We start from the raw sequence: 13,602 nt of genomic DNA on the forward strand, positions 1-13,602 counted from the left end.
AGACAGGCCAGTACACCAGGAGACGTGGAGGGGGCTGTAGAAGGGAAACAACCCAGCAGCAGGACCACTACCTCAGCCTTTGTGCAAGGAGGAACAGGAGAAGCACTGCCAGAGCCCTGCAAAATGACCTCCAGCAGGCCACAAATGTGCATGTGTCTGCACAAACGGTTAGAAATCGACTCCATGAAGATGGTCTGAGTGTCCGATGTCTGCAGATGGGGGTTGTGCTCACAGCCCAACACCGTGCAGGACGCTTGGTATTTGCCACAGAACACATAGGATTGGCAAATTCGCCACCGGTGCCCTGTTCTCTTCACAGATGAAAGCAGGTTCACACTGAGCACATGTGACACACGTGACAGAGTCTGGAGACGCCGTGGAGAGTGATCTGCTGCGTGCAACATCCTTCAGCATGACCGGTTTGGCGGTAGGTCAGTTATAGTGTGGGGTGGCATTTCTTTGGAGGGCCGCATAGCCCTCCATGTGCTCGCCAGAGGTAGACTGACTGCCATTAGGTGCTGAGATGAGATCCTCAGACCCCTTGTGAGACCATATGCTGGTGCGGTTTGCCCTAGGTTCCTCCTAATGCAGGACAATGCCAGACCTCATGTGGCTGGAGTGTGTCAGCTGTTCCTGCAAGATGAAGGCATTGAAGCTATGGACTGGCCCGCCTCTGTTCCCCAGACCTGAATCCGATTGAACATATCTGGGACATCCTGGCTCGCACCATCCACCATCATCACATTGCACCACAGACTGTTGAGGAGTTGGGGGATGCTTTAGTCCAGGTCTGGGAGGAGATACCTCAGGAGACCATCCGCCGCCTCATCAGGAGCATGCCCAGGCATTGTAGGGAGATCATACAGGCATGTGGAGGCCAGACACACTACTGAGCATCATTTCTTTGTCTTGAGGCATTTCCACTGAAGTTGGATCAGCCTGTAACTTAATTTTCCACTTTTGATTTTGAGCATCATTCCAACTCTAGACCTCCGTTTTATTGTTCTCAACACATTCCACTATGTAATGAATAAGGATTTACAACTGGAATATTTCATTCAATGATATCTAGGATGTGGGATTTTAGTGTTCCCTTTTTTTTTGAGCAGTGTATATATATTTATATATATATATATATATATACACTCACCGGCCACTTTATTAGGTACACCATGCTAGTAACGGGTTGGACCCCCTTTTGCCTTCAGAACTGCCTCAATTCTTCGTGGCATAGATTCAACAAGGTGCTGGAAGCATTCCTCAGAGATTTTGGTCCATATTGACATGATGGCATCACACAGTTGCCGCAGATTTGTCGGCTGCACATCCCAAAGATGCTCCATACAAGGCAGGATGGATCCATGCTTTCATGTTGTTTACGCCAAATTCTGACCCTACCATCCGAATGTCGCAGCAGAAATCGAGACTCATCAGACCAAGCAACGTTTTTCCAATCTTCTACTGTCCAATTTCGATGAGCTTGTACAAATTGTAGCCTCAGTTTCCTGTTCTTAGCTGAAAGGAGTGGTACCCGGTGTGGTCTTCTGCTGCTGTAGCCCATCTGCCTCAAAGTTCGACGCACTGTGCGTTCAGAGATGCTCTTAGGCCTACCTTGGTTGTAACGGGTGGCGATTTGAGTCACTGTTGCCTTTCTATCAGCTCGAACCAGTCTGCCCATTCTCCTCTGACCTCTGGCATCAACAAGGCATTTCCGCCCACAGAACTGCCGCTCACTGGATTTTTTTTCTTTTTCGAACCATTCTCTGTAAACCCTAGAGATGGTTGTGCGTGAAAATCCCAGTAGATCAGCAGTTTCTGAAATACTCAGACCAGCCCTTCTGGCACCAACAACCATGCCACGTTCAAAGGCACTCAAATCACCTTTCTTCCCCATACTGATGCTCGGTTTGAACTGCAGGAGATTGTCTTGACCATGTCTACATGCCTAAATGCACTGAGTTGCCGCCATGTGATTGGCTGATTAGAAATTAAGTGTTAACAAGAAGTTGGACAGGTGTACCTAATAAAGTGGCCGGTGAGTGTATATATATATATATACACATTAGGTCAGTGTAGCGAATATGCTGTACTTTTAAAAGTTTTGATGGATTTATGTTTTTTTCAGATAATTTTTTTAATACTTTTAGTGTGACAAACATATCAATTTGCATGTACATCTCGTCTGGAGCTTACACAGAGCAACCGCAAATCATTGTAATTTTCCCAATCACTCCGGCAACAGTCTTGTTTCTTGTGTCTATACATTTTATCGTGCTCAATGTGCTTTTGGTATTATTGAACTCTCTGTACAGTGCGTAGGTTGGTGACGCTTTAGAAATACATCTGCATAAACACAACCTTGATCCAAAGCTATAAGCCGATATTCAACAGATGTTCACATCTAATACCGTCTAGTGTCTCGCTCATCTCCCGCTGTTCCAGACAAAGCTCATCAGTAAATATTACATTATTAATGCAAAAAAGCGAGAAATATATTATCTGTGAATATTTTAACACCTAGGGAAAGGCAGGCCTGCTGTACATTTTTTTTGTAGTGTATGGAGGTGGCATTGAAGTGGTTTTCCGCGGCATGCAATACCTACTTTTTAGAAGGGTGCCTTGACATTAAGACGGTGTTCAAGTAATAAGCTTTTGGTGAGTTTTGACGTTGTATATTTTATATATTTTATATATTATAATTCCAGCAGAATGAATGGGATTCATAGAAATCTCCTGCCCACTGTCCTTTTTTTCTTAACTCAGCTTAAACTGACCTGTGGTGCATATTTCAAATCCGCAACATGTCAATCTCTTTTGCAGATACATTGAGTTTTTTGAGCGGATTTTCCCCATAGAATTGCATTAGATGCAGAAAATCCGCAGGTAAAGAACGCATACGTGGCAGAAATGCACTAAAATCGCATGTGATCCGCACATGACTGTATCAATAACGTTTTACCAAAGCCAAGTACCAGTAAGCATCAAAAACAAAGCAGCTTTATTTAAAGGGGTTGTTCGGCCTTAGGGTTCAAATCTGTAGTCACTCTGTGTGACTGATGACTTGTGAATCTTCACAACAAGTCCACTGCGCTCTGTGAGGATTCTTCGGCGCTGGGAGCATGCGGTCATGGGACTGCAAGTATGCGATTTGCATACTTTTGGACTCATTCCTACTAGATATGTCCAGCATAATTTCAATTCACTTGTATTGAGTGAGGCTGCACACGTCTAGTCGACACCAGACCACATGTATGCAGATTAAATATTTGCAGTCATTCGCCCGCCGCTCGCCATTCCCAGCGCCAGCACCAGAGACTCCTGACAGCACGCAATGTGCGCATTTGTGAGGATTCAGAAGTCTGCAGTCATATAGAGTGACTACAAACTTATACCCCAATGCCTTTAAAGCATGACATAGCAAAAAAGAGTCATAAACAATCACGATAAAAATGTATGTAAAAAAGCGCAATGAAAAAAATGTAAGTAACCTAATTTACCAAATAGGTGCAGCATGGTGCCGAAAATCTGCAACATCAAATACGCACAAAATACTTATTGTGGGAATATAGCCTAACACATTAAAGAAGCTTTCTCATGAACTTTGTTCCTAAAAAAAAGTTCATGGGAGTGTGTCTTCAATGGCACAGACATTTTTAATTTTTTTGTGGTTTCATTTTTGTCTCCCCTTTTTCCAAGACCCATAACTTTTTTTGTCTTTTTTGCTTCACCATAGCATTTATGAGAGTTTTTCAGTTTTGCAGGATGAATTGTACTTTTGAATGACACCATTCATCATCATCAGCAGCAGCAGCAGCTTTTGTCACAGTTTATTTTATTTTTGCATGGTGAGCCAATGTTTTTATTTTACACCATTTTGGGGTGCATAAGACGTTTTCAATGCTTTTCTTATTTTTATGGGAGCCGTTACAGCTGAAAATCACGACTTTTGGCTGGGTTTTTTTTTCCATTTACGTCGTTTACTTCAAACTTTCCTTAGCAACCTTTGATGAAAATGTACCTCATAGGTCATCAAGGAGTCTAACCTAGAATCTGCAAATAGGGAACTATCCCTTTTACATATAACATTGTTATTATTTGATCAGTTATTGAAGTGTTATTTAACTAATATATGACATTATTATTTTGGTAAAATGTTGTTTGGTGATTATGACACAGGGTGGGCCACAAAAACGCAGCCCCCTGCTTCCTATGGCCTCTCAGGCCTCATTCTTCATAGCAACCAATCAGAGCTCAGCTTTCACTTTACCTCAGCAGTGTAAGAAATGACAGAAGCCCAGCATCTCCTTCCCTGATGGTTGGGTAGTTGTCTGTGGAAGATGGTAGTATTTTGTGCAATGGTTTGGTGCAAGAGTGACATAACACCCCTCCCCGGCAACAAAAAAATAGACACCATGTATTTCAACACATGTCAATGCAGACATCTATGAGAGGATTAGAAGAAATCGATGGCTGTTAGCACCACAATATGTCGTCAAGTATTGAAATCGCTTCACTTGAAGACACCGAGTGTTGGCGGTGCGAGATTTAATAGAAGGGGACAAACAGAAGTGTGGAATGTATTACAATGGGCCACTGGCCATGGGTATAGACAGCCATTTTACAGGTCAGTACGCCATTTTTCCACTATCCTATAGAAACTACATAAGGAGAATGGCTCTTTTTGTTTTTGAGTCCCACCTTGTAGTTAATGTGTTGGGTTCTCTACCATGAGAATAAATGAAAATACGCACTTGCTCCTTTCTTGCAGCAGCGGCTCCTTGCTTCCTCATAATCCCCTCAGCGGCTAATATCGAAGGCAGGACAGCCGGCTCTAGTTTCTGGATAAGAAAAAGGCAGGTATGTCAAGAATGGCAGATATGTCAAGTCCCAGCAGGTCCCCATTCTGGGTGGAAAGCGTTCTTCTATGTGGTTATTGCGCCAAAATCCATGTTACAAAAATAAAAAATTTACTAGGAACAAGCCTCTCATTCAACGTGTAACAAAACCCAAAAAAATGCTTACAGTTCACAAGTGGCATTTTTTTTTCAACTCGCATATTTTTTTGCAACTGTAGTTTAAGAAAAAAAAGGAGCATTGTGTCAATACCTTGGCTTATTAATGTTCTCTTTTCACACATCTTTGGTGAGGATTTTTGCAGTGGAAATGTGCAAAATGCCACATCATGTTGACATACGCCATGTTACGATTAATTACGCATTAAAAACCATGCTGAAAAAAACGCATTAAAAAAATTCCAAAAAACATAAGACTTTTAGTAGCAGTTTTTAGGTGTGGAATTTTTAGTCAGGAAAATTGATGCTAAAAAATCTGTGTATGAACACAGTCTAAGTAATGAGTCTCTTTCCTTAACTGAGCGGAAACTCTCCAAATCCTCTTCCAAATCTCAAAACTCCCCCCAAAACTTTGAGTTTTCGCTCAGTTTCTGCTTCTAAAAATGAGCAAAAAGTCTTGTTGTGCACATACTGTATCCTAAGAGAACTTTGAGCACCTATCTCATGCTATGTATTTCAGTATACAGTTGTGCTAAAAAGTTTACATACCCCAACATAATTTTTGCTTTTTTGGCTTTTTTCAGAGAATATGTATGATAACACCAAATCTTTTTCTCCACTCAAGCCATTTATTGTCAAACTACTGTGTTTTCTCTTTTCAGATCATAATGACAACCCAAAACATCCAAATGACCCTGATCAAAAGTTAACTTACCCCATTTTTAATACTGTTTATTTCCTCCTCTAACATCAATGACAGCTTGAAGCCTTTTGTGGTAGTTGAGGATGAGGTTCTTGATTTTCTCAGATGGTAAAGCTGCCCACTCTTCTTGGCATAAAGCCTCCTGTTCCTGTAAATTCCTGGATTGTCTAGCATGAACTGTGAGCTTGAGATCTCCCCAGAGTGGCTCAATAATAATGAGGTCAGAAGACTGAGATGGCCACTCCAGAATCTTCACTTTGTTCTGCTGTAGCCAATGACAGGTTGACTTGGCCGTGTGTTTTGGATCATTGTCATGTTGGAACGTCCAAGTACGTCCCATGCATAGCTTCTGGGCTGATGAGTGCAAATTTACTTCCAGTATTTGCTGATAACTTGCTGCATTCATCTTTCCTTCAACTTTGACCAAGTTTCCTGTGCCTTTGTAGCTCACTCGTCCCCAAAACATCAGCGATCCACCTCCATGTTTTACAGTAGGAATGGTGTTCCTTTCATCATAGGCTTTGTTGACCTCCCTCCAAATGTAATGTTTATGGTTGTAGCCAAAATGTTCTATTTTGGTCTCATCACTCCAAATTACCTTGTTCCAAAAGTTTTGATGCTTGTCTCTGTGCTGTTTTGCATATTGTAAGCGAGGCACTTTGTGACATTTGCACAGTAATGGCTTTCTTCTGGCAACTCGACCATGCAACCCGTTTTTCTTCAAGTGCCTCCTTATTGTACATCTTGAATTAGCCACACCACTAGTTTTCAGAGATCCTGTATTTCAGCTGATGTTATTTGTGGTTTTTTCTTTGCATCCCGAACAATTTTCCTGGCAGTTGTGGACTACATTTTTGTTGGTCTACCTGACAGTGGTTTTGTTTTTACAGAGCCCCTGATTTTCCATTTGTTAATCACAGTTTGAACGCTGCTGACTGGCATTATCAATCCCTTGAATATCTTTTTGTATCCATTTCCTGTTTTATACAGTTCAACTACCTTTTCCCTTGGATCCGTTGACAATTCTTTTACTTTCCCCATGACTCACAATCCAGAAACATCAGTGACTGGATGAAAGATGCAAGAGTCTGTCTGGATCCCAGAAACTCACTCTTCTTTTATGCACACACACTGATTACAAGCAAACAGGTCACAGGTGAGGATGTTACCTTTAGTAACCATTTAAATCCATTTGTGTCAACTTCTGTGCATGTTATCAGGCCAAAATCACAAGGGTATGTGAACTTTTGATCAGGGTCATTTGGATGTTTTGGGTTGTCATTATGATTTGAAAAGAGAAAACATAATAGTTTGACAATAAATGGCTTCACCCAACCACTAACCATGAGTGGAGAAAAAGTCATTATTATTATTATTTTTTTTTTTTAGTGCCATTTATTCCATGGCGCTTTACATGTGAAAAAAGGGTGCATACATAGACAAGTACAGTAAACATGAGCAATACAAGGCACACACAGGTACAGAAGGAGAGAGGACCCTGCCCGTGAGGGCTCACAGTCTACAGGAGATGGGTGAGGATACGCTAGGAGAACTGCATTTTGGTCTTATCATTCATATTCTCTGTAAAAAAGGCCAAGAAAGCAAAAATTCTGCCGGGGTATGTAAACTTTTGAGCACAACTGTATATACTGTATATATATATATATTCTTCCACCAAAACAGTCAATTAATAAATAAATATTACAGGGGCTGTTATGGATTGGAAAAACATGGCTGCTTTCTTCTTGCAGCAGGGCCACACCACCTCTTTACTACATCTGTCAGCACAGCTCTAAAATTGTGGATGGGGTTACACTGCAATACTACACACAACCTGTAGTCTGTTGTGGCCCTGCAAAAGAGCCATGCTTTTCTAAGGGTGCACTCAGACGACCGTATAAATTGGACCAATATTGAACCTAACTGCTCAGACTGGCCACAGCTCTCCCTACCTGAGCGTGACAGCTGCATAGAAATGTATGAGGCTATCATGCTCGGATTGAGAAAGCCGCCGGTCAGGCCGTGCACTGCTGTCTAATCCTGGCCCGATTTATACGGATGTCTGACTGCTCCCTTTTCCTGTTTAACCCATTTAGGAAATGGTTATCCTTTTGCACCCTATGTATTTATAAAGAATACTTTCACCCCCACTACAATTTTTCTTAGTACTCTACATTTTGCCATTCTTTTGTTATTATAACTGGAAAAGTATGAATAAGTTAAAAGGAACCTGTCAGCTGATTCATACTTCACAAGCTGCGGCTAGCATGAATTAAAACCTGACTATACGATTGCAAACATGTATATTTTTCTCTGAAATACTTCAGATGGGGACAATAACCAGGAACAAGACGAGACAAGTCCAATGCCGCCACCAGCCAGCTTCTACCCGCACCATTCTAATTGATTGACAGGTCTCTGCATAGCGAGAGCAGAGCTGGGAACAGCCGGCTGGAGGTAGCACTGGAGTAGTCTCATTTCTGCTCCCCGGCCGGATCTTTCAACTATTTATTCCCTGAAACACGCCAACATTTCAGAGAAAATATAGATAGAAGATCCAGTCAGGGACCTGCGCAACATGAGACTAGTAAGGTGCCACCCTGGGACAGCTTTTCCCAGCCCTGCGAAAGGTGATTGACAGGTCTGTCAGTGTGGGAGAGACCTGTCAATCATCTGGAGCTGTGCTTGGAGCGTTCAAGGAAGGCATCGGACTAGTCTGTCTCTGGCAGTGGTCGCCGGGCTGATCTTCTAGCTATATTTTCTCTAAAACACTAGAGCTTTTTAGAGAAAAATGTAATTGACTGCAATTGTATGGCCAGGCTCTGATTCATGCTGCCCATGGTTTAGGCCGCATGAATCGAGCTGACAAGTTCTCTTTAAAGGCCTTATCCAATATTAGGGTAAAGTCAGCTTTTTTTGTTTTTCCAGAAGCAGCAACACTCTCCCATACTCAAGTAAATATGACTAAGCTGTGAGATATGGGAAAATGATATCTAATTGATATAATTTTGATATCTGATGGAATCAGATACAGTTTGGCCCAAAATACTTGCTTCCAAACTCAGCCCCCATCTTTGGCATTCCCCCAGGCCAAAAGGGAAGTCAAATACACATCAAACAATTGGACCTCATTATCCAGTGAAGGCACTTCCTTGGACAGGGCAGACCAATGGCTTTTTTTAATTAGCTCAAGCAAAAAGGCCTTTGAAACTCTCCCCGAGGGGGCAAAACAGCATGGACCCTGTGTCCCCCAGCACCAAGTCCAGCAATTTTCATAGGGGTGTGAACTCTTGTGCGGTTACAGCGGTTTTCTCTGTTTGACTCTGGCTGCCATGCAGACATTGTGGCACCACAGGTCTCAGGTTCCCAGCACAAGGCTTTGAGATATTGAATCTAGAAATGATCTATAATAAAAGAATGCAATATCTCTGAACCTAGCTGAGCACATAATCGGAATCTCCATTCCTTTACCCACAAACCCATACCATGCTGCCACCTCTAGAACTCTGCGTTATTGAGTTATAAAGCATAGCTACCAGAAATTAAATACGATAGCCATATTTGGTCTCCCTGCACAGATAAAATCCAGCAGAAACCAGTAGCACCGCCGCTGACCCATTTAGAGCTTTGGGCAGAAAGTTATGGGCATCCACAGTTCTGGCTGGAAAACTATGCTCTCAGATATGAGAGGAAGGAGGCTACACAGCCCAGCGATTGGTGCAGTGTATGGGAGGGAGCAGCCTAGGAGATAATAGGCAGCTCCTCATTCTAGACTTTAGACTCTAAAGTTATTCTACTGGCAGGGTTGACTGATGCGGCCAGAGAATCACAAAGATTTGGACCCAAGATTCATCAGCGCCTCCCAGTGGTCACATGCTGCATAACATGGTAACTTTAATCCATCTGTATCTGCATTCCTTTTCCCACAAGCCCATACCATCCAGTCACCTCTAGAAATTTGCATTATTGAGATATAAAGCATAGCTGCCAGAAATTAAATACGGTAGCTGCATTTGGTCTCCCTGCACAGATAAAATCCAGCAGAACCCAGTGGCGCTACCACCGATCCATTTGGAGCTTCGGACGGAAAGTTATGGGCATCCAAGGTTCTGGTCGGAAAACCATGCTCTTAGATATGGGAAGAGAGAGACTGCACAGCCCAAGGGTTGGTGCAGCATGTAGGTGGAGCGCCCCCACTGCCACAGGGCCGAGGGGTACCCGGTACCGGGCCTCTCTGTCTAAGTTCTGGGGTTGTCACGGTGGCTAGACCCGGCCCGTGACCCTGCTGAGGGGCGTCCAATGAAGGTGGAGAGTGATGATGTTGTGGTGTGGTGCAGGTCGCGGTGAATAACGAGGACACCAGGTTGCAGTCTCTTTACCTCTGTACTGAAGGCTTCAGGATCCTCAGTCCAGAATACGGTGAACCGGGCTACCTGAGTCCGGCCGGTCCGATGGCACCTCCAGAGTTCCCTTTGCAGGTGGAAATCTGTGCCTACCTTCTAGCACTTGTGTGTTGTGGTCCTTCCCTGCTGTGCTTACGGGAGAGTGCCCACAACTGTTGTGTCTGTTTCTGAAGTTCCCTCACAACTCGATTATGATGTTCTTCTTCGTCCTCCCAGATGATATGGCTAGGACGCACCCGTATGACAGGTAGGCTCGGAGGTCTTCCGGGACCCTAGAGTCGCCCCTCTCCAAATGTTGCCCCCTATGTCTTTTTAGGTGATTTGAGTGAGACAGCCCGCCTATAACTGACTGTCCTGCCATAGGTTTGAAGTAAGGCCTGGAGCTCAATACTTCCTCTGCGTTTCCGGCCACCGGCTATGCGCCTCAGTAGGATGTTGCCTCGTCTTACAGCACGACTCCTACTGGTATTTCTCCTTATTGCGTTGATCTCGTTTCTCACTCAGCACAATAAACCTCGCTTCTTGTCCTTTCTTGGGGTACCGCCGCGATGAAGTGCAGGCGCGGTCCCGTAACGTTCTTTCTGTTCGCTAGGCCTCTCTCAGGATCCCACCCCTGACAGGGACCCCCCTGAATCTTCCCCTGCAACACCCTCTGCCACAGGATGTTGCCTGTTCCAACCCAGTCAGCTTCTCTCTAACTTCCTATCTAACCCCCAGTTTTAGCAGATTGTGAGGAGTGGCCTAATACATAGCACCCTTAGCTCCCCCTGGAGGCCAGACTGTGAAGTGTATTGGTGTCTGTGATACCTGGTCAGGTGAACTCCTTCAGTGCCATCAGACGTACCATAGCCCCCCTTAGCGGCGGAGCATCAGTACTGCAACGACCAGGACTCTGGGGCGCTGCATAGGAGGGCGCAGCCTAGTGGATAATAGGCAGCTCCTCATTCTAGACTGAGTTTTTCTACTGGCAGGAGGCCCATTAGCTCATGCGGCCAGAGAACCACAAACATTTGGACCTGTGATTCATCAGTGCCTCTCTGTGGTCACATGCTACATAACATGGTAATTGTAATCTATCTGCATCCTACCCTTGTATTACACTTCTGACTGTATACTTGTATATTGTTCTTGTATATATACCTGTATCCTTCTAGTGTGCCTTTCGGTGATTAAACACAAAATTAATCTTGAGCTGCTCTTTTATCTCGATTCACGAATCAGTTGGTTATTATGCACTACCTGTGGTTGGTTTCTGACCCGATATAAGCCTGTGGTCAGACAGGGCTTATGTCTAACGAGGGACTGGTGGCAGAAAACCGTACTTTTTTAGTGTGGAACTCTGACAGTGACGGCCAGGAGGTTTATATATACAGCTCTGGCAAAAATTAACAGACCACTGCAAAATATTCAGATTGGATAATTTTTCTCTTTATAAGTATATTTTTGAGTAAAATGTAAATTGTTATTTTATTCTATAAACTTCTGACAACATGTCATGAATTTCCAAGCAATAAATTTTGTATTTTTTTGTGACAAAGAAACATAGTCAAAATTTAAAAAAAAAAAATAGTGCTTTCAGAGCTCAAATAATGCAAAGAAAACAAGTTCATAATCATTTAGAATCAATAATACTAATGTTTTAACTCAGGAAGAGTTCAGAAATCAATATTTTGTGGAATAACCATAGTTTTTAATCACAGCTTTCATGTGTCTTGGCATGCTTTCTACCAGTCTTTCACACTGCTTCTGGCACAAAAATTTAAGCAGTTCTTCTTTATTTGATGGCTATCCATCATCCTATTGATTATATTCCAGAGGCTTTCAATGGGGTTCAGGTCTGGAGATTGGGCTGCCCATGATAGGGTTTTTATGTGGTGGTCTCTTACTTTTTGCCAGAGCTGTATATCCCCAGCCTGGACTGGTGATATATATCCCCGCTCACTGGGAGCGCACCTATAAGGGAAGCCTCTGCAGCGACTATTTGCCCTCGGTGCAGTTCCCTGACTGACCTGGGGTAAGTGGGGGTGCCAGAGAGCCAATCCCTGCTTGTGTCATTCTCTCCCCTCCCCAGAGGTGAGTGAGTTGACACACCCCTTCCCCTGGACGATCCGTCACACAAGCTACAATACCTTTCACAACCTTCAGAAAAAGTGTTGCTGTGTCTGTAATTAGCTAATCCCAGTCATCCCTTTAACCCCTTCCTGACGTCGGACGGGATAGTACGTCCGACGTCAGGTCCCCTGCTTTGATGCAGGGCTCCGCGGTGAGCCCGCATCAAAGCCGGGACATGTCAGCTGTTTTGAACAGCTGACATGTGCCCGCAATAGCGGCGGGTGAAATCGCGATTCACCCGCCGCTATTAACTAGTTAAATGCCGCTGTCAAACGCAGACAGCGGCATTTAACTACCGCATCCGGCCGGGCGGCCGGAAATGACGTCATCGCTGACCCCCGTCACATGATCGGGGGTCGGCGATGCTTCAGTATTGTAACCATAGAGGTCCTTGAGACCTCTATAGTTACTAATCGCCAGTAGCTGTGAGCGCCACCCTGTGGGCGGCGCTCACAGCACACCTGATTTTCTGCTGCATAGCAGCGATCTGATGATCGCTGTTATGTAGCAGAGGCGATCGAGTTGTGCCTGCTTCTAGCCTCCCATGGAGGCTATTGAAGCATGGCAAAAGTAAAAAAAAAAAAAGTTAAATAAAATGTGAAAAAAAGAAAAAAAACATAAAAGTTTAAATCACCCCCCTTTTGCCCCAATCAAAATAAATCAATAAAAGAAAAATCAAACCTACACATATTTGGTATCGCCGCGTTCAGAATCGCCCGATCTATTAATAAAAAAAGCATTAACCTGATCGCTAAACGGCGTAATGAGAAAAAAATTGAAACGCCAGAATTACGTTTTTTTGGTCGCCGTGACATTGCATTGTAATGCTATAACGGGCGATCAAAAGAACGTATCTGCACCAAAATTGTATCATTAAAAACGCCAGCTCGGCACGCAAAAAATAAGCGCTCAACCGACCCCAGATCATGAAAAATGTAGACGCTACGAGTATCGGAAAATGGCACAATTTTTTTTTTTTTTTTTAGCAAAGTTTGGAATTTTTTTTCACCACTTAGGTATAAAATAACCTAGACATGTTAGGTGTCTATGAACTCGTACTGACCTTGAGAATCATAATGGCAGGTCAGTTTTAGCATTTAGTGAACCTAGCAAAAAAGCCAAGCAAAAAACAAGTGTGGGATTGCACTTTTTTTGCAATTTCACCGCACTTGGAATTTTTTTCCCGTTTTCTAGTACACGACATGGTAAAACCAATGAAGTCGTTCAAAAGTAAAACTCGTCCCGCAAAAAATAAGCCCTCACATGGATAAATTGATGGAAAAATAAATAAGTTATGGCTCTGGGAAGGAGGGGAGTGAAAAACGAATACGGAAAAACGGAAAATCCCACGGTCATGAAGGGGTTAAAGATG

At 43.5% G+C, this 13,602-nt stretch overlaps 1 protein-coding gene and 1 long non-coding RNA gene across 4 annotated transcripts in view; one reads left to right on the forward strand and one right to left on the reverse strand.

Annotated features, from left to right (window-relative positions):
• The window catches only part of CCDC198 (coiled-coil domain containing 198), a 51,059-nt gene that overhangs the window by 5,543 nt on the left and 31,914 nt on the right, over positions 1-13,602 (reverse strand). For all 3 annotated transcript variants that reach the window (XM_077264890.1, XM_077264899.1, XM_077264880.1), the window contains exon 3: positions 4,752-4,838. In XM_077264890.1, the coding sequence (XP_077121005.1) occupies positions 4,752-4,838 (87 nt within the window). The remainder of the gene's footprint in view (positions 1-4,751; positions 4,839-13,602) is intronic.
• LOC143776034 (uncharacterized) overlaps positions 4,284-13,602 on the forward strand; it is a 131,981-nt gene continuing 122,662 nt past the window's right edge. Inside the window, exons 1-2 of the long non-coding RNA XR_013215758.1 lie at positions 4,284-4,624; positions 4,769-4,857. This is a non-coding gene — a long non-coding RNA (uncharacterized LOC143776034). The remainder of the gene's footprint in view (positions 4,625-4,768; positions 4,858-13,602) is intronic.

This window comes from Ranitomeya variabilis, chromosome 1 (assembly GCF_051348905.1).
Source record: "Ranitomeya variabilis isolate aRanVar5 chromosome 1, aRanVar5.hap1, whole genome shotgun sequence".
Classification (NCBI taxonomy): Eukaryota; Metazoa; Chordata; class Amphibia; order Anura; family Dendrobatidae; genus Ranitomeya; species Ranitomeya variabilis.